General features: G+C 44.0%; 1 protein-coding gene and 1 long non-coding RNA gene across 2 annotated transcripts in view; both read right to left on the bottom strand.

Annotated features, from left to right (window-relative positions):
* The window catches only part of LOC122477603, a 363494-nt gene extending 359182 nt beyond the window's left edge, over positions 1 to 4312 (bottom strand). The window contains exon 1 of the long non-coding RNA XR_006295735.1: positions 3840 to 4312. This is a non-coding gene — a long non-coding RNA (uncharacterized LOC122477603). The remainder of the gene's footprint in view (positions 1 to 3839) is intronic.
* Positions 4313 to 5025: 713 nt separating this feature from the next.
* LOC122477724 overlaps positions 5026 to 20285 on the bottom strand; it is a 129339-nt gene continuing 114079 nt past the window's right edge. The window contains exon 3 of the mRNA XM_043571051.1: positions 5026 to 6531. Within this exon, the coding sequence (XP_043426986.1) occupies positions 6018 to 6531 (514 nt within the window). The 3' untranslated portion in view covers positions 5026 to 6017. The remainder of the gene's footprint in view (positions 6532 to 20285) is intronic.

A 20285-nucleotide genomic window follows, 5' to 3' on the forward strand; every position in this document is an offset into this window, starting at 1 on the left:
TCTCCCTCTACCCCTCTCTCTCTGCCCCTCCCCCACTCCTGCTCGCTCACTCGTGCTCTCTCTCTCTCTCTCTTTCAGTATAAATAAACTTTAAAAACAGCATACTGATTGAGGAACGGGTGCCTAGGTGGCTCAGACAGCTAAGCGTCCAACTCTTGATTTCAGCTCAGGTCATGATCTCACAGTTCGTGGGTTCAAGCCCTGAGTCAGACTCTGTTCTGACAGCATGGAGCCTGCTTGGGATTCTGTCTCTCTCCTCTCTCTCTGCCCCTCCCCTGCTCATGCTCATGTTCTGTCTCTCAAATAAACTTTTAAAAAACAAAATAAAATTAAAAGAAAAGAAAAGAAAAGAAAAGAAAAGAAAAGAAAAGAAAAGAAAAGAAAAGTGAGCTGAGGTAACAACATTTTAAAGACTGAGACTTTGAACTTGGTTCTCCAGTACTCCTTGGTTACTGATCACTGCCCTGTGATGAGTCATGGGGGGTGGTATACGTCACGTGTTCTCTCATCCCAGTGAGGGCCTGGACTTCTCAAGCTGCTACGATGCACAAGGAAGCTTTCCACAACTGGAGAGCGAGTCAGAGGAAAGTGGTGTCTGCATCTCCCACATTAACCTTCCACTAACGTGCTGACCGTAACTGAGCATGCAAACCCAGACCTCATGTATTCCGAGGTGTGCTACTGGACCAAAGGGACCAGTCCTGCTCTCCCTGAGCCAAAACTAGAACAAGAAAACAAAATTCCATCACTTGAGAAAGCAGTGAAGGGTACCTCCTCTCCTCCTGTGTGCCCTTGACATCAGGAAGCAGGTCCTCCCGGCAGGTGGGCAGGTGCCCAGGTGGGGCCCAGGTGTGGGTTAGAGTGGAAGAAGGAGGACAGCACATTCTATCACCCAATTCCCCATCTGCAGGCCAGAGTCAGCCCCACTGGATGTGAGCTAAGAAATCGTCATTCAAACGGAATGGGAAAAGATATTCGCAAATGACATATCGGACAAAGGGCTAGTATCCAAAATCTATAAAGAGCTCACCAAACTCCACACCCAAAAAAACAAATAACCCAGTGAAGAAATGGGCAGAAAACATGAATAGACACTTCTCTAAAGAAGACATCCGGATGGCCAACAGGCACATGAAAAGATGTTCAGCGTCGCTCCTTATCAGGGAAATACAAATCAAAACCACACTCAGGTATCACCTCACGCCAGTCAGAGTGGCCAAAATGAACAAATCAGGAGACTATAGATGCTAGAGAGGATGTGGAGAAACGGGAACCCTCTTGCACTGTTGGTGGGAATGCAAATTGGTGCAGCCGCTCTGGAAAGCAGTGTGGAGGTTCCTCAGAAAATTAAAAATAGACCTACCCTATGACCCAGCAATAGCACTGCTAGGAATTTATCCAAGGGATACAGGAGCACTGATGCATAGGGCCACTTGTACCCCAATGTTCATAGCAGCACTCTCAACAATAGCCAAATTATGGAAAGAGCCTAAATGTCCATCAACTGATGAATGGATAAAGAAATTGTGGTTTATATACACAATGGAATATTATGTGGCAATGAGAAAAAATGAAATATGGCCTTTTGTAGCAACGTGGATGGAACTGGAGAGGGTGATGCTAAGTGAAATAAGCCATACAGAGAAAGACAGATACCATATGGTTTCACTCTTATGTGGATCCTGAGAAACTTAACAGGAAACCATGGGGGAGGGGAAGGAAAAAAAAAAAAAAGAGGTTAGAATGGGAGAGAGCCAAAGCTTATAAGAGACTTAAAAACTGAGAATAAACTGAGGGTTGATGGGGGGTGGGAGGGAGGAGAGGGTGGGTGATGGGTATTGAGGAGGGCACCTTTTGGGATGAGCACTGGGTGTTGTATGGAAACCAATTTGTCAATAAATTTCATAAAAAAAAAAAAAAAAAGAAATCGTCATTCAAGAGTTCCAGGAAGCCTGAGGGGATCAGAACCCTCATAAGCACACTGTGCTGCTCCTGTCCCTTCAGGTCTCTACTCTTGCGTAAGTGTACTACCGAGACAAACTGTGCTTTCAGGAGAGTGACACCGGTGAACCTGCCGGCGGTCTCCCGGTTGTCTGGGTGCTGCAGCAAACATCTTTAACATCCCTATTACAATACGTATCTGCAGGGTCCAAACAGGAGAGGAGGGGTGAGGCAGGGTCCCCAAGGAGACAGCTGGGCAGGAGCTTCAGAAGGGCTTCTGTTTCTTATTTCTATCAGACAAGTTTAAGTAATTGGACAAATCAGCTTATAAATGAAACCTAATGTTCAAAGCCAACTGTTGAAAATGAGAGAGATTTTCTTTCTGTTTATTGGTATGGTTTTAACCCAGTGAGACAGTGAGAGAGTTATATCCACTTAGTCCTGCTGTCTAGCATCCATCCTTCTGTGAGGTTTCCAGTTGACTTTAACACCATTTTTGATCCACATCTTCAAAAGTTAACAAGATGAACTATAGAGATGTTCATTAGGGGTTAACATTAAGTTGTGAGCTTTAGTCAACAGAAAAAAGAAAAAAAGCCAACATATGGAAGCATTGCATTTCCAAAATCACGGGAGCATGTGCACGTGTGTGTGTGTGTGTGTGTGTGTGTGTGTGTGTGTAAAATCCCCTGGGGTAACACATTGTTTCTATACTTTCTCATTTCAGGGACGACAGGAAAGATTATATTTCACTTTCATCTTGTCTGCCCAAGGAAGAGATCATTACATTTTAACAATAATCAATAATCACAATAAAAAGATAGTCTGTACTTACCAAACAAGGTAAAAATTTAGAGTAACACTGGTGTAGTCCCTGGCCCCATTTTTGTGGTAATCATGTTAAGGGAACGTGCTGTCATTGTGATCGGATTAGGTTAAATGCCAGTGGGGAGGTTCATGGGGCTCGGTTTCTATTTGCAATGCACCGTGTGCTGTTCGACCTGTCCCTTACAACCGCATTCGTGTTTGATAATGCAACACAATCATCTATCACGATCAGGATGAAAGTAGAAGAGAATGGAGGAGGTACCATGGAACTCTCACTCAACCCTTCTGATAACCTTGTATCTCGCACCTCACAAAGGAGCAGAGTGGCAGATCACGAACACGCTAGGGCCTCACAGAGCCAGGCTGGATGCTTACCCACTCAGCCTGCCTCACCCACGTATATATATAACACCTGCAAACCTGTCACTGTTTGTGGATGAAAACACACAATTTCTCACCTAACAGTTGTGTGTCTCCCTTTTGGTTCCTGGGCAGGGCTCTAATGGCGTATCTTTGCAAGTATAAAGGAAGCACACCTCACCTTCCAAAGTACACAGCGGAATGAAGGAGACCTCATACTCAATTCCAGCAGGCTCCACGGCTTCCCAAAAATTGGCAGCCGTTGCACCCTTCCAGAGCCTCACATAACCTCAGGGGGGAAACATTTGGCTCCTTGACGAGGCTGAACTTTCCCATCTTTAAAAATTCTATTATATTTTTTACATCAATGACATCTTAAAATATTATTTTGCCTTTTTTCTTTGAGTTTGCACACCACTTCTCATTTTCCCAAATTAGTAAGGACCGAAGTACTGAAAAAGTGCTGAAAGGTACTTATTTTAGGTCCCAAATGGGAAATATCATACGGGCACTTTTGTAGCACAGATGTGATTGTGGCCCAGCAAAAGGGCAGGGGCCTCTGCGGGAGCTTCTGGAGGTTATGGCTGGGCCCTGAGCGATTATGTACTAGTTTTCTGCTGCCCTCTCACAAATTGCATGAAAACTTACCGTAAAACAATGGCAGGTATCTGCCACAGTGTCCCTGGACCACGGGTTTGGGAACAGCTTACCTGGGTAGTTGTGGCTCAGGGTTTCCCGGGACGTGTCCGCCAGGGCTGTGCTCATCTGAAGGCTTGGTGGGGGCAGGAAGAGCCAATTCCAAAATGGAATGTGGACAGAGCTAGCAATCTGGTGATGGCTGTTGACAGGAGGCCTCAGTTCTTCACCACAAAGACCTCTTCACGAGGCTGCTTAACTGTGTTCGTGACAACTGTCTTCCCCAGAGCCAGTGATCCAGGACAGAGGAAGGCACAACTGGCAATGCCTTCTATGACCTAGCCTCCAAAGTAACACCTCATCGTTTCCATGTTCTCTCAGTCATAATATCGTACTGGTCAGCGTGCATCAAGGTGGAGAAAAGTGCACGGGATGCGAATATCAAGAGGGAAGAGTTAAGGGCACCTGGGTGGCTCGGGTGTTAATCGCAGGACTTCAGCTCAGGTCACAATCTCACGGCTTGTGAGTTCTGGCAGCATTGGGCTCTGTGCTGTCAGCTCAGAGCCTGGAGTCTGCTTTGGATTCGGTGTCTCCCTCTCTCTTTGCCTCTGCCCCTCCCCTGCGCTCGCTCGCTCTCTCTCTCTCAAGAATAAATAAACATTAGGGGCAACTGGGTGGCTCAGTCGGTTGAGCGTCCGACTTCAGCTCAGGTAACAATCTCGCGGTCCGTGAGTTCGAGCCCCGCGTCGGGCTCTGGGCTGATGATGGCTCAGAGCCTGGAACCTGTTTCCGATTCTGTGTCTCCCTCTCTCTCTGCCCCTCCCCCGTTCATGCTCTGTCTCTCTCTGTCTCAAAAATAAATAAAACGTTTAAAAAAATTAAAAAAAAAGAATAAACAAACATTAAAAAAAAAAATGAGGCACCTTGGTGGCTCAGTCTGGTATGCGCCTGACTTCAGCTCAGGCTCTGTGCTGACAGCTCAGAGGAGCTTGGAGGCACGTCAGATTCTGTGTCTGCCTCTCCCTGCCCCCTCCCCTGCTTGTGCTCTGTCCCTCTTTCTCTCTCCCTCTCTCTCAAAAATAAATAAACAGTAAAAAAGTTGTTTTTTAATTAAAGGGGCTCCTGCGTGGCTCGGTTAAGCATCCAACTTCATTTCAGCTCAGGGCATGATCTCTTGGTTCGTGGATTCAAGACCCACATCAGGATCTGTGCTGACAGCTCAGAGCCTGGAGCCCGCTTCAGATTCTGTGTCTGCCTCTCCCTGCCCCTCCCCTGCTTGCACTCCTCTCTCAAAGATAAACATTAAAAAACAATTTTTTAATTAAAAAAAAAAAAAAAGAGGGAAGAATTACTGGGGGCCATCTCGGAGGCAGACTACCCCATACAGTTTCCCAGAATACGAAGAGAAAATTGCCGGAAACCCATGGTCATGCTGGACCCTTGATGGAAAAAGCAGGGTCGAGAAGGAGTCTAGGGCTTAGAAACTGGCTCACGGGGTACCAGGATGGCCACCAGCCCAAATGTGAACATCCACAGGTACATGGCAGAGAGTCCACGATAAGGAAGACATCACAGATGGAAGGCCGTCCGTCCAATCCTTCAGTGGCGGAACCAGCTAGAGATTCCCAGTCAGAAACGCTTGGAGTCAAACAGCAGTACGGTCGTTCCAAACGGGTCACGTGGGGCAACATTGCAGGCAGCAGCAGGAAGGAGAACCCACCCTCGAGAAAGGAACCGCTTCAGGGTAGGTCTCCGGGCTGTCAAGCGGACGAGGGAGCCGAACAGGAAGCCACACTCGCGTCAGAGCCTAATGCTGCGCGCAGTGGCCCCGCAGGAGCCAGGAGCCTTCCCCGCAACACTGGCTGCGGCGCGAGGCCCACCTGCACGAATGCCACAGCCCGTTCCTGCGTGGAGGCAAGCTTCCTGCCACGGAACGCTCTGGATCTAGAGTTCTCACAAGAAAGCCAGCCAGCGCCCGCCAGCCTCCGGCCGCAGTGCATCCAGCAGCCGCCACACTGTGAAACCAGAAGCCTGCCCTCAGGCGACGCTCCACCACAGGCGGACTGTGCGGGTAAGCGCCCAGGTCTGTGGGGGCCTTCAAAGCTAGCTGTTCGGGGCCCCTCCCTCGGGTGCAGGTCTGGAAAGTTGGGGCGTAGCACGTGGGGCTCCAGGCCTCCGCCCCTCAGGGGGCGGCGCCAGGCTGGAGCCCCCGCCCCCAGGACGGAGGGTGGGTTACGGCGACCCCGAGTCCCCTACTTCCGGGACGGGCCCATCTCTCCGCAGTGCTTGCCTTGGGGTGTCAGGGCCGCTGCGTGGGCTGTGAGGGGCGAGAAGGGGCAGGGAGGGCGCCGGTGACCCCCAGAGCGGCGCCGCCACCTTGGACGCAGGACGCTCTGAGGGAGAGAGAGCTTGAGGCCGCCGGGAGCCGAGGAGGGCCCGCGCGGCCGGCCGCTGAGGCTGCTGGGAGCCGAGGAGGGCCCGCGCGGCCGGCCGCTGAGGCTGCCGGGAGCCCAGGAGAGCCCGCGCCGGCCGGCCGCTGAGGCTGCCGGGAGCTGAGGAGGGCCAGCTGCAGTCGCAGGCTGGTTTCTCAGCGCAGCTTGCCGGGGAGGCTTGCTACCTGGGCTGATGGAGACTTGCAGTTTGTCACGTAAGCGCAGTCCGCTCGCAGGTAGTGGCTGGCGTTCACTGAAGGGCTGCCGGTTCTGGAATTCTCGGGGACTTGCACTGGTTCCGGCCACATGGTCGCTGTCACTCCAGAAGTGGTATCTGTGTTCCAGGCGGAGGCAGAGGGAAGAGGTCAGCGTGCAGGTGCTTGATCCCTTTGGTCAAGAAAGCAGGTTAATACCGCCCCCCACCCCATTTGATATGTACAAAGCAAAATCTTACAAAAACAAAACAAAAAACAAACAAACAAACAAAAAACAGGCTCTAAGAAAACTCCATGTGGCACATGCTGAGCATCCCAGATTCCATTTCCTCCTTCATTCTTAAGAAGAGCCGTGTGACTTAGTTTACCACCATAATGTGCTCTGTTAAAATATATACATCTCGCGAGACTCTCTTGAAGCTGTAGGTAGCCTTGGGATATCATTCCAGCTAATGAAACTTAACTAGGAGACTCCTAGAGAGTGTGGGCAAAGTTTTAGCTTTCTGATGAAGGCATCTTTCCTTCCACCATCCCTCCTTCCTTCCATCCTTCCTAACCCTCTTCCTTTCATCCCTCCATCCCTCCTGCCCTCCACCCCTCCTTTCTTCTTTGAGCCTAAAACATATACTTTTGGGGAAGCCATCTTGCAAGTAGGAAGCAATGAGCAGGAAGATTAAAAGTACAAGCTGAATGGGGCGCCTGGGTGGCTCAATGGGTTGAGCATCCAACTTCGGCTCAGGTCATGATCTCGCAGTTTGTGAGTTCCAGGCCTGCGTCGCACTCTGTGCTGACAGCTCAGAGCCTGGAGCCTGCATCAAATTCTGTGTGGTCCTCTCTCTCTGCCCTTCCCCTGCTTGTGCGCTCACTCGCTCTCTCTCTCTCTCTCTCTCTCTCAAACATAAATAAACTTTTTTTTTTTTTTTTTTTTTTTTTAAGTTCAAGCTGAAGAAGAGAGAGGAAGGAGACAGTCTGGGATACTGGGAAGAATGTGAAGTCACTTCAGCAGCCTTGGATTATGTCTGGATCTTTTATAATGTGAGAAGAAATCAATTCCTGCTTAGTTAAAACTGTGTGTCGACTTTGTCACATCCAACCAAATCCCGTCATAACAGATACGGTTAGTCCTGTATTGTCCAAACTCATTTGGACACAGAAACTCTTTTGCCTTGTAGAATCCTTAACCACATTCCACAGAATTGTTGTTCTGTTGGGCATATTTTAGGGAAAGACTGAACTGGTAGCATTAGAGTGGATTTAAGTGAGGAAAAGGGGGCAGCTCCTCTACCAAGATGTTACGAGAGCCTATGTGCTGTTCCTTGGGTGCATGGAAGGGGTACCAGGGAGAAGGGAGTGAGTTTTGATAGAAATGTTACCATAATTGAAAATAGCTCAAAGAATGAGAATCAGAAGTCCTGGAAGCATTACGTCAAAAGTACATTACTCATCTTTATCTTCAGAACACAAATATTTTCAATATTATGCCCCACTGTGAAATTTATAATCTAGTTTTCGTTACTGATTTGCATTACTAGCACAGGAGTTGTAATTTAAAACATCTTCCACGAATGAAATGTACTTCCCAGCTGGTTGCTGCTCCTGCCTTCTTCCACCTACAGTAATTCAAAATAAGCACCAGCTCTTTATGATTATTATTTTATGAATTCCAATGACATTTAAGTCTGGGAGGCACTGTGCATTTGCTGAGAAGAAAATAAGGGCTTCAGGGTTGTCCTGGAGCTATGCTGTCCACGAGGGTAGCCACTGGCCACATGCAGCTTTTGAGAACTTGAAACATGGCGAGCCTGAATTGAGAGGTGCAGTAAGTATAAAACACACACAGGATTTGGAAGATTTGGTATGAGAAAAGGAATACAAAATATCCATTAATAATTTATTTATTGGGGCACCTAAGTGGCTCAGTCAGTTAAGCATCTCATGATTTCAGCTCTGGTCATTGTCTCATGGTTCATGGGATCATGGGTTCATGGGATTGAAGCCCGCATCGGGCTCTGCACCAGCTCAGAGGCTGCTTGAGATTCTCTCTCACCCTCTCTCTCTGCCCCTTCCCCACTCACTCTCTCTCAAAATTAATACATAAACTTAAAAAACTTAGTTTTATTTATTTATTTATTTATTCATGTATTTATTATGTGCTAAAATGATATTTTTGTGATGTACTAGATCAGTGGCCTGTATTATTAAAATTAATTTTGTCTGTTTTTTATCACTTTAAAAAAATTTTTTTTAATGTTTATTTATTTTTGAGAGAGAGAGACAGAGCGTGAGCAGGGGAGGGGCAGAAAGAGCGAGGGAGACACAGAACCCGAAGCAGGCTCCAGGCTCCGAGCTGTCAGCCCAGAGCCCCACGCGGGATCATGACCTGAGCCGAAGTCGGATGCTCAACTGACTGAGCCACCCAGGCGCCCCTTTTTATCACTTTTTAATGACAGTGCTAGAAAATTTTAAATTACCACTATGGCTGGCATTAAGGCCAGCATTATATTTCTATTACATGTGTTCTAGACACTCTTGTCCCAGTATTGTGACCTTTTGAGGGAGTCTTTGGGCTTCAGTTTCCCCAGCTATAGAATAAGGTGATTGCTCCCAGTTTTGGATCTATGAATTGTAAAATTTGTGCATTTCCTCTTTCCCTTTTTTTGTCTCTTAAGAAAAACAGTCACTTGAATATTTTCCTGGAGAGAACACGGAGCTTGGAATTAGAAAGCCTGGTTTGAGTACTGTTTCTGCCACTCCCTAGCCAAGTGACTTTGGATAAGTTGCTAATTTTTTAGTATTAGTTTCACATGGGAAGAACTCACATTTGAAGCGTTTTAAAGAAAATCCTACCTGAATGTGAAGCTGGCTCTGAGTAGACACATGGTTGTCTTGAAAATGAAGATGTTCATTTACAGACACAGAAAACAGTATATAGGAAATATATTTGACAAGATAGAGGAACATTTTCCCAGCAGCTTACAGCCCACAGCCTAAAGTATAAAAGTACATAAAATGCCTCCCACAATGTCCACATTAGTTACTTTCAATCATTCTGCTGAAGGCTGAAGTGATTAGTACTTAGGTCCCCAGCAAGAAAGGAATCTCTGTAAGAAAACAAATATGTGCCAAGTGATATTCAGGAACTGAGAATACAGTTGGAAAAAAAAATCAAAAACTCAAAAAAACAGTCAAAAAATCACACATGATTCCTTCCCCTCATGGTGCTTATTTTTCAGCAACTACAGAAGTTCCAGCATTACACAAATCTGTCGATAGCGATTGGGAACAGAAGGAGCAAGCACGATAGATATGCAGGTGTCAACATTTCTATAAACACAACAGAAAGTTCCTGTTTAAAGTTAGAACTTTTGGGGCGCCTGGGTGGCTCAGTCGGTTAAGCGGCCGACTTCGGCTCAGGTCATGATCTCGCAGTCCGTGAGTTCGAGCCCCACGTCGGGCTCTGGGCTGACAGCTCGGAGCCTGGAGCCTGTTTTGGATTCTGTGTCTCCCTCTCTCTGACCCTCCCCCGTTCTTGCTCTGTCTCTCTCTGTCTCAAAAATAAATAAACGTTGGGGCGCCTGGGTGGCGCAGTCGGTTAAGCGTCCGACTTCAGCCAGGTCACGATCTTGCGGTCCGTGAGTTCGAGCCCCGCATCGGGCTCTGGGCTGATGGCTCAGAGCCTGGAGCCTGTTTCCAATTCTGTGTCTCCCTCTCTCTCTGCCCCTCCCCCGTTCATGCTCTGTCTCTCTCTGTCCCAAAAATAAATAAACGTTGAAAAAAAAATTTAAAAAAAAAAAAAAATAAATAAATAAATAAACGTTAAAAAAAAAATAAAGTTAGAACTTTTGAGAAATGATATGCAAAATGTCTATGAATTCTGCCACACATTTATGTCCTGTGATACAAGTAAGTGGCAAGTCAGGGATGGACAAATACAGGATGACTAAGAAGACGGAAAAGGTCAGATGACAACAGAAACTCAGAGTGATGCTAGGAGCCAAATGACAGGAAAGTCTGGGGATCCAAAGCAGAGAGCATAGGTAGGGCTTGGGGCAATTTCCTGAACTTGGGCTTTAGTATGAGTTTTCAAACATTGGAGAGCAGTGTCTCCAAGGTCCAAGCTTGCAGGTTCAGCTCAGGAACCAACAGGTCACATCAAAAGCCACTCTCTAGCTGTACCTGGATGGTCTTCCTAAAATTCTTTACACGTTTACACTTTATCTGTTATTAAACCACTGGCAATGTATATACTGTCACCACTCATGTCACTCAAGGAATCACCTTTTTGTGTTTATAAAGAATCCAGTTACAATCATTGACTCATACGTTTTACAGAATACAGACTCCTGGGGTAGATGTAATCAGACACCTGCAGTGTCCTGACCACTTGGAAGTAGAATGGTGCCCAGGCAAGCCCTTTCCCTACCTTTCTTCATTCATTCAATACATACGTATTGCATATCTGTGTTATGGGTTGAATTGCGTCCCCCCGGAATACATGTGTTGAAATCCTAACCCCCAGTACCTCAGAACATGACTCTATTTGGAAATGAGTCCATTTCAGGTGTAATTATTTAAGTTAGGATGAGGCCATATGAGGGCTGGGGAGGCTAATCCAAGGTGACTGGTATACTGGGAGCTGAGATGGAAATGAATAAGATGACTTCAGATGGTGATCAAGGACAGCCCTTAGACACACCGCATTATAGGTTCTTCTTTATTTTACTTCTTTCTTATTTTACTTTTATCTTCCTTTATTCACAAAACTGTGAGCATGTAAAAACTTAAACTTGGATAGCTGCGGTGCTGGTATGCATTCCACTCCAGGAATGAATGGCCAATTGGCATTCGGAATCTCCCATTACAGAACCTCACACTTGTAATCCAATCCTACTTCCATTTTCCTTCTTCAGTGCACATGGTCACTCTCCAGTGTGATGCCTTTTAATCAGCAACAGTTCTCCCATATTCCTTCTATATAATATAAAGTTATATCTTTACCGTACAAGTCCATAAAGCCTCACCAGACATATAGCCTACTTAAGCAGGCTGAGAAAAAGAATGATTTTCATTGTATATCATTGGGCATTTTTTAAAACTTTAACAAGAGTAGAGAATTACATGAATGAAAAGTAAAAGTAGAAAGCTGGGATGAATTATGGCCACCATGCTGGCAGTCTCAACAGGAATGTATAAAGGTGTATGTTATGCAGGACTAACAAATGGATAAAAGATATTATCATGAAAGTAGAGAAGTGGCTGCCTGGGTGAAGATGCTTGTGGAATCTTTTATGGCTTAATATGAACACAGCTTTAGAATGTATAATATAGTCAATGTCAAACTGAAAAAAAAAAGTTTATGATAATACAATTTGACTATTCATTTTTTCCCATTGCCTCAAATACTTCTTTACCAGAAAAAAAAAATGTTTTTCTGTGTATGGTGATACATACTAGATAGACGTTGGATGGATGGATGGATGGATGGATGGATGGATGGATAGATAGATGGATGGATTCATGATGGATGGATAGATAGATAATGATGGATAGAGAGATAGAGATGGACAGATACAGATAATTGTATCCTAGGAAACAAGGTAGAGAAACCTGGATTATCTAGTCACTTTTTCAAACTGTCTTCCCCAAGTCCTAATGTGCCTCTTTCTCTGAAGGGACATTTGCCATTTTGCCAGGACAAGTCTTCATTATTCTTTTTTTTTTTTTCCATTGTTCTTCATGGTACAGAGCTACCCCAGCACCACAGGTGTTTGGCATCCCTGAACCCTGCCAAGGGTACCTTCCAACCCTCAGTCATTAGGATGACAAACACATTTCCAGCACACTTCGAGCTCTCATCTTAATTCAGCAGTTGCCATCAAGTTAGCCAGCAGGTTTTCTAGTCTGCCCAATGCTGTCCACTCGGTGTTGCAGAAAAATCTGGATTGGGTGGCAATGCATAAAAATGCATTGTTTTCCATTCTGCATTGCACCCACATGCCTGGCCATCTTGAATAACTGGAATATCTGCTAACAACTAGGCCCACATTTCCACATGGCCACGGTCTGGGGGGCTGCTAGCCCCTCCCCACTATACCTGACTTGTTTCCCTCTTTAAGGTACCTTCGTGGCCCCTAGTGCCTCTAGCTTAACACCTAATTCCCAGATTCTGCCTTTAGAGCTGCAGTTGACCACTGATGCCTGGGTCCCCACAGATTTGATGGACTTCTCTGGGATGAGGCCTGAGAAACAGGACTTTTTATAGCTCCCCAGATGCTTAGAAAGTGCAGCTAGAGCTGAGAACCCTGCTCTAAAGCCTTGTTATTCAAAGTGTGCTCTGTAGATCTGGTTATTCCCAGGGTCCATGGGCAGATAGCATCAGCATCACCCAGGGCCCTGTTGGAAATGCAGAACTTCAGGTCCCAGTCCTGACAAGGCTGTAACAAGATCCCCTATGACAAGGTGATCTGTAAGCATGTTAAAACAACACCGACATAAGCCCTTTCTCCTCTCTTTGGCAAAGCAGTCATTCTTTAAACAGCACCTCCACGTGGATGACTCCCACGCAAACCTTCCCTGGTACATTATACTATGTTTATACTATGATTACATAAAACTGCCATGACTTTCCATTCAGGCTTCCTGCTGGTTCTGACTTTGGGAGCTGTGCTTATAATTTGGAGTCTCCAGGTTTTTCTCTATTTCCCAGATTCACTGAAAATGTGTCCTGTAGGTTGCTGTTGTTTTTCCTTGAAACTGTGTAAGTTTTCCAGGAGAAGACAGTTCAGAACTAAGCTTCTGCCGTGCTCCTATCAGAAACAGAAATCACTTTTTTGGACTGAAAAAAAAATAACTTATGATTTATTCCCTCTCTCCTGTTTTTTCTCATTCTGGAATTGCTTTTGTTTATGTATTGGGCTTCCTCAAATGGTCCTCTAATTTTCTTATTCTTTCTTGTTATCCATTGTCTTTTTTTTCCTCTACTTTCTGGATATTCCTTAATTTCATTTTCGGTAGGAAGCTCTTTCTGTGCTCATCCATATTCCCTTGACACATGCATTTTCATGTCCCCAAGACTGTCTTCCAGCTGCCAACACCTAACAACTGTCAGCCAGGGGACTTTCTATGGCGACAGTATCCCACTGGGCTCTTATGAGCAGTGAGCTATAAATACCGAGGAATTATTCTGCCTTGGGAACAGCCTCCACCTAATGACTGATTGGCTTTTTCCACTTAGCTTATTTCCTTGGAGATACATCCATGTTGCTGTGACTATAAACAGTCTGTTCCTTTTTATTGCATAGTATTATTCCTTTGTATGGATGGACCACAGTTGGCTTAATCATTCATCTGTTGAAGGACACGAGAAATTGGAGCTATCACAAATAAAGTTGATGTATGGATATTTGTGTGAACATAAACTCATCTGTCTAGGACAAAATCCCACAATGGCAATGATTGGGTTATATGATATTTGATTTGATGATGATGATGATATGATAACATGATTTGCATGTTTCATGGTACCTGGTTTTTGAGCTAGAGGGCTTTGGACGTCACCTAATGGTAATGAAAACTATTCCCAAACTTTTGGACAGATAGGATGCAATCAGAATATTACTATATGAAAAGTAACAACTTCATGCAATATGGAAATTAAACTGGACATGAAGGGTTCAAGCAATACTGTCATGATGAGAAGAAGGATAAAGGAAGTGAACAGAAGACAGTCAATGGGAGTGGACAAGAGAATTGGATCCAGGGGGCAAAGTTCTTTGGAATCTTACAGGGTTAATTCCATAGTTGGAAAAGGATACCCTTGTAAAATATGACCCTGTGGTCTTCTTCAGTCCCCAGGAGGATGTTTGAGGAGAAATATAAACAAAGCAAAACAGAAGAGAAAGTTGTGCTTAAATTTATTTGTAATGTGTCCATTTAACATTAAAAACTATTCCTATAAAGAATACTGTGGCTTAAATAATAGAGAAAAATCTCCACCTCATTTTCTTTTCCTACATGCAGCCTCTCTGTACTGCTTTTAATAAAATAAAGCATGATGTGCTTCTGTGGGTAAATTATGATTTTTCCCTAATATATTCCAATTCAAACTATTTTCAGAGAGCCCAATCTGAAAATTGCTCTCATATCTATAAAAAGCACATGTATTTTGAGAAATAAAAGATGAGAAACAAGAAGAAAAAGATACTTAAAAAAAAATTCTACAGCCGGTCTAGTTACAGCTTGAGCCAAGAATCTGATGTCCTGAGAAAATAATTCTCTCCGACAGTTTTAGAAAAGGAAGAACCCAGATAAAAATAAGCCTCTAGCAAATGGAGCCTGGACAAGAATCTATCCTCTCCAAAAAAAAAAAAAAATCTAATTAAAAATATATACCATCTCACTTGCATATCTTATTTTGGATCCCTTAAAGATAAATTATTATTAAATCTTTTCCAAGAATTGCCCAACTTTAGGGGTGCCTGGGTGGTTCAGTCGGCTAAGCGTCCAACTCCAGCTCAGGTCATGATCTCACGGTTCATGGGTTCAAACCCCGTGTTGGGCTCTGTGCTGACAGCTCAGAGCCCGGAGCCTGCTTCAGATTCTGTGTCTCCCTTTCTCTCTGCCCCTCCCCACCCCCGCTCTGAAAAATAAAATAAACACTAAAAAAACAAAAAAAAAATTGCCCAACTTCATCATAACCCCCTATGTCTTTGTAGTTTCTTATCACAGTGGTAAGGTTGAGGGTGGGTAGCGGGGGCGTATGTTGTTTTGTTCTGTTTGTTTCTTTACGGCAGATCCTGTGAGATGGAAAGCAGCCCCAACTATTCCATTTTCCAAATTTGGATGTTCAGGAAAGCCAGTTTCAATAAAGAAGAAAAAAACAAGCAAAACACACAAGGAAACAGAAAACCTGAAAAGATACATTTGCACCCAGTTGTGTAAAGCCAGAGGGATGACACCATTGATGAAATCTGGTGACATAAAACACCTGTGAGGAAAGCCAATCACAGACACCCTGGACTCCTGTGGGTATTACTTTCCTTCCATGAATCTTCTTCTCCAACCACCTCTTTCTCCAGGTTGTTCCTGTGCCCTCCTCCACAAGGAATGCGGGGTTCTGTTCCAAGGATGACTTTAACGAGACGTGAGGCCAAGCTTCATGTGGCAGAGCCACCTCAAGACTCTGAAGCCACTTCTCATGAAGTTTTACTAAGTGCATTTCCTAATACTCCAGAGCAGGCAGTTTGGGTTTTTCTGCTATCTTTAAAAACATCAACATACGCCTTTTAAGCTCCCAATGCTAGAGAGACTTCATGGAGTCAGATACACAGCAGAGTCCTCTAACTTGCTTGTAAATCCTGCATTTCCCAGATTCTTTTCCATGTGAATACGTTCATTATCAAACCGTAGCACATACAAATGTATTCTGTAGCTAATGACCTGTTTACTTGAATTGCCATTACAGGCATTAAGGCCCTTAAGTATGCATAATTTCCAGCCAAGCAAAGGAGAAAAAGGATCATTCCAAGCTTAAGAATAATTGCATACATAAAATTTTCATATCTTTATCCATTTAAGGAGGAAATTTCTTGAAAACTGCTCTTCCAGGGTGACTGGGTGGCTCAGTCAGTTAAGTGACCAACTCCTGATTTCAGCTCAGGACGTGATCTCACGGTTCATGAGTTCAAGCCCTGCATCGGGCTCCGGGCTGACAGCATGGAGCCTGCTTGGGATTCCTTTTCTCCCTCCGTCTCTCTGCCCCTCCCACTCTCTCTCTCTCTCTCAAAGTAAATTTAAAAACTTTTTTAAAAATGCTCTTTCAGGGGCGCCTGGGTGGCGCAGTCGGTTAAGCGTCCGACTTCAGCCAGGTCACGATCTCGCGGTCTGTGAGTTCGAGCCCCGCATAAGGCTCTGGGCTGATGGCTCAGGGCCTGGAGCCTGTTTCCGATTCTGTGTCTCCCTCTCTCTCTGCCCCTCCCCCGTTCATTCTCTGTCTCTCTCTGTCCCAAAAATAAAATAAACGTTGAAAAAAAAAAAAATGCTCTTTCAGGGGCGCCTGGGTGGCGCAGTCGGTTGAGCGTCCGACTTCAGCCAGGTCACAATCTCGCGGTCTGTGAGTTCGAGCCCCGCGTCGGGCTCTGGGCTGATGGCTCAGAGCCTGGAGCCTGTTTCCGATTCTGTGTCTCCCTCTCTCTCTGCCCCTCCCCCGTTCATGCTCTGTCTCTCTCTGTCCCAAAAATAAATAAACGTTGAAAAAAAAAATTTTTTTAATAAATAAATAAATAAATAAAAAATGCTCTTTCAGGTTAGAGTGGGAGAGAACCAAAGCATAAGAGACTCTTAAAAACTGAGAACAAACTGAGGGTTGATGGGGGTGGGAGGGAGGGGAGGGTAGGTGATGGGTATTGAAGAGGACATCTTTTGGGATGAGCACTGGGTGTTGTAGGGAAACCGGTTTGACGATAAATTTCATATATTAAAAAAAATAAAAATAAAATAAATGAGAAAAAAAAACTGTATCCCACAAACAACTTTATAAAGATATCTTTATCTGAAACACTGACATTTTTGCTTGTAAGTCACATTGTTGACATTCCATAGAAAAATAAAGGCACAGCAAATATATTACAGAGTGCTAATAAGTAGAAAGCAATAAATGTGAAAGGATGGCAAGTCAAAATTATATATTAAATAACTAATTTTTATAAAATTAGAGTATACTTTTTAAGTAAATACATGCCATGTATTATAAAAGTATTTAGAAATAAAATTGCATATTAAATATTAAAAAAATAAATAAAAATAAAAATGCTCTTTCATTCAAAAGCAGAACACATTCATACTTCTCAAACTGGCTGTATTTGAATTCATTGTTTTGAACCTTAAATCATTTTTCTCTGCTGTTCCTGTGTTTAAGTATGTTTAAGTAGATCATGTCCAATACTGATGTTTTACTGAAAACTTCTAAAATGTGGGTGAAAACATGTAATGTAAGTATATGCACCATGGTAACCAGCCTTCAAAATGGACCCAAATGATGGTAACCAACTGGAGTTCATACTCTCATAATCCACTCCCACACCGAACCAGGACTAGCCTTGCACCAACGGAACACAGCAGAAATACTAGTGTGTGATTTCCAAGCAGAGCCCATAAAAGGCATTAAAGCTTCCACCTTGGTCTTTTGCAACACACCCATTCTGTCAAACGCCACCCACCATGCTGCGAGGATACTCAAGCAGCATGTGAAGACGCCATGTAGAAAGGGACTAACATGTCAGACAACTGAGGGAGCTGCCTGGAAAGGAGATCCCAGCTCTAGTTAAGCCTTCAGATGCCTGCAGCTCCAGTCAACAACTGACTGCAACCTCCTGAGAGATCAGAGCCACAATCACTCAGCTGAGCCCAAATTTCTGACCCACAGAAACCCAAGAGATAAGGAATTATGACCAGGGTGCCTGGGTGGCTTGGTTGGTTAAAGCGTCCAGCTTCGGCTCAGGTCATGATCTCACCCTTTGTGAGTTCGAGCCCCGCATCTGGCTCTGTGCCGACAGCTCAGAGCCTGGAGCCTGCTTAGGATTCTGTGTCTTTTTCTCTCTCTCTGCCCCTCCCCCACTTGTGCTCTGTCTCTCTCAAAAATAAAGAAATACATGTAAAAAAAATCAAAAAAAAAAAGGGTGGAAGGAGCAGACTACTTTAAAAAAAAAAGAAAGAAATTATGACCATTGTTTTAAGCCTCTACATTTTGGAGGTAACATGTTACACAGCTCTAGTAATTTGAACACACACACACACACACACACACACACACGTATACACCAAGCACAGATTACCCAGAAAAGGACTCAACTCCAACAGGAAAAGAAAAAATTTTCAAGGTATCAACCCTTCCCGCAGATTATTCAGTGGATCACATAAAATATTTTGGGGGGGGGGTGGGGGGGGCCCGGGTGGCTCAGTCAGTTTGATGTCTGACTTCAGCTAAGGTCATGATCTCACAGTTCATGGTTTTGAGTCCCACGTCAGTCTCTGTGCTGACACCTCAGAGCCTGAAGCCTACTTCAGATTCTGTGTCTCCCTCTCTCTCTCTGCCCCTCCCTCACTCATGCTCTGTTTCTCTCTCAAAAGTAAATAAACATTTGAAAAATTAAAAAAAAAACTATATATATAGTCTTTAAAGCATCAAAAACCAAACATGGATATTTTGCACATCAATTAAATTTTTTCTTCTTACAGCTACTGCACCTCTTGCTACAAAGTTCCTTTTTCTGATTGTATTTTGATCAAGGGTGTAGAGATAGTCTATATGGCTCTCCAAAATTTTCCATAACTGTCTAAATACAGTTGCCAACAACCTAGGTCAGTTATGAAATTACATGATATGTAATCTAATTGACAAAAAAATACTAAATTGAGACTAGAGTATGATTTATTTTTTTTCTACAAAAGAAAGCTTCAGAGCTTAATTGAATGGGAGAGGAAATATTGAGATAAAATTTTAAATGGTCTATCAAATATTTGCATTGAAGAAGGGTTAAACTCATGTTTTTTTCTTTACTTTGTATGTAACAGACTGAATATTAAAAGGTACATTATGAATAACACTATACTGGATATATGCCAAGCCCTCTTAATTTTTAAGAAACAAACTCTTTCTTTATAAAATCCTATGAACCGACTTGCTGTACCTTGCTACATGTTTCTAATCTTGCTACATCTACACCAAAATGAAATTCTTATCATGTTAGCCAACTTCTTTTAGCCAAATGTATCAAATTATATTCATGGAACCAAATGTCTGAGAGCTCAAATGTATGAATAACTCAGTTCATGAAATTATATGGGCAAATCCAGTATTCAGATGGCCTCTAAAGGGAACACAGCCTGTCATGCACAATAAAATTTAAAACAAAAATTAAGAAGGTTCCCCCACTGTAGCAGGGAATTTCCCAAGCATGGAAAACTGCCTTCTGTATTCTGGGTAATTACCCAAAATATAAAATGTCTATTTAATAGTCCTTTCTTCACCCAGACATTTCTCTGCCCACAACCATCACCTTCTTATCCCCAAGTGCACTCTCTAATTTTACAAGGAAATATCCTGGGGCCGGGGAGGGGGGGGATAAAAGGAAGTAAATTTAGTCAGTAGCTATTCTACTTCCTTGTATTTCTAGATTTTATTCTTTACATCACAGGGAAAGAAATGGCACCAATAGGCTTTTTGTTTGCCTTTTATTTTTCACGTTAACTGAGCATTTTCTAAGACCAGATTACCGATCTAAGCATTCAACTATCCCATTAGCATTACTCATTCAATGCCCAGTAACCATGTGGGTCATTCCCCCCTTTCACTATTAGGAAACTGAGGCTGAGAGAGAGTAAAGGAAGTCTGCCCAGCCCATAGAGTTAGTCTGCGGCAGGATAAGAATTCAGAACCATGAGGTCTGAGACCAGAGCCTATACCCTTAACCACTGCTCTGCATCCGTGATCATTTTCACACACACACAAAGGCACCTGTTATCAGTAGCTTTATCAATAGGTATTTTATCATCTATTCGATGGGGTGGAACAAAGTAGATTTCACAAGAAACCTGGGATTCCCCTGCACAGGTGTTGTATACCTTACTCCGCGTCCCTCAGACATCGCAGAAGCCCAACAGACATTGCAGTGACACTACCACACGTGATTAATGTACAAAGAAGTACATCCAAAGGGGGGTTTCCTGACTTACAAGAGTATAAGTGAAAACCCAAGTACCTGTCTAATTCAGCTACTGCAAGAGATTCTCAAAGCAGAGTGCCTTTTAAGGAAATGTGTGTGGTCACAGATTTGGACTGATGGATTGGTGAGAAATCAAGCAGCATCAAGACAGG

This window comes from Prionailurus bengalensis, chromosome X (genome assembly GCF_016509475.1).
Source record: "Prionailurus bengalensis isolate Pbe53 chromosome X, Fcat_Pben_1.1_paternal_pri, whole genome shotgun sequence".
Taxonomy (NCBI): Eukaryota; Metazoa; Chordata; class Mammalia; order Carnivora; family Felidae; genus Prionailurus; species Prionailurus bengalensis.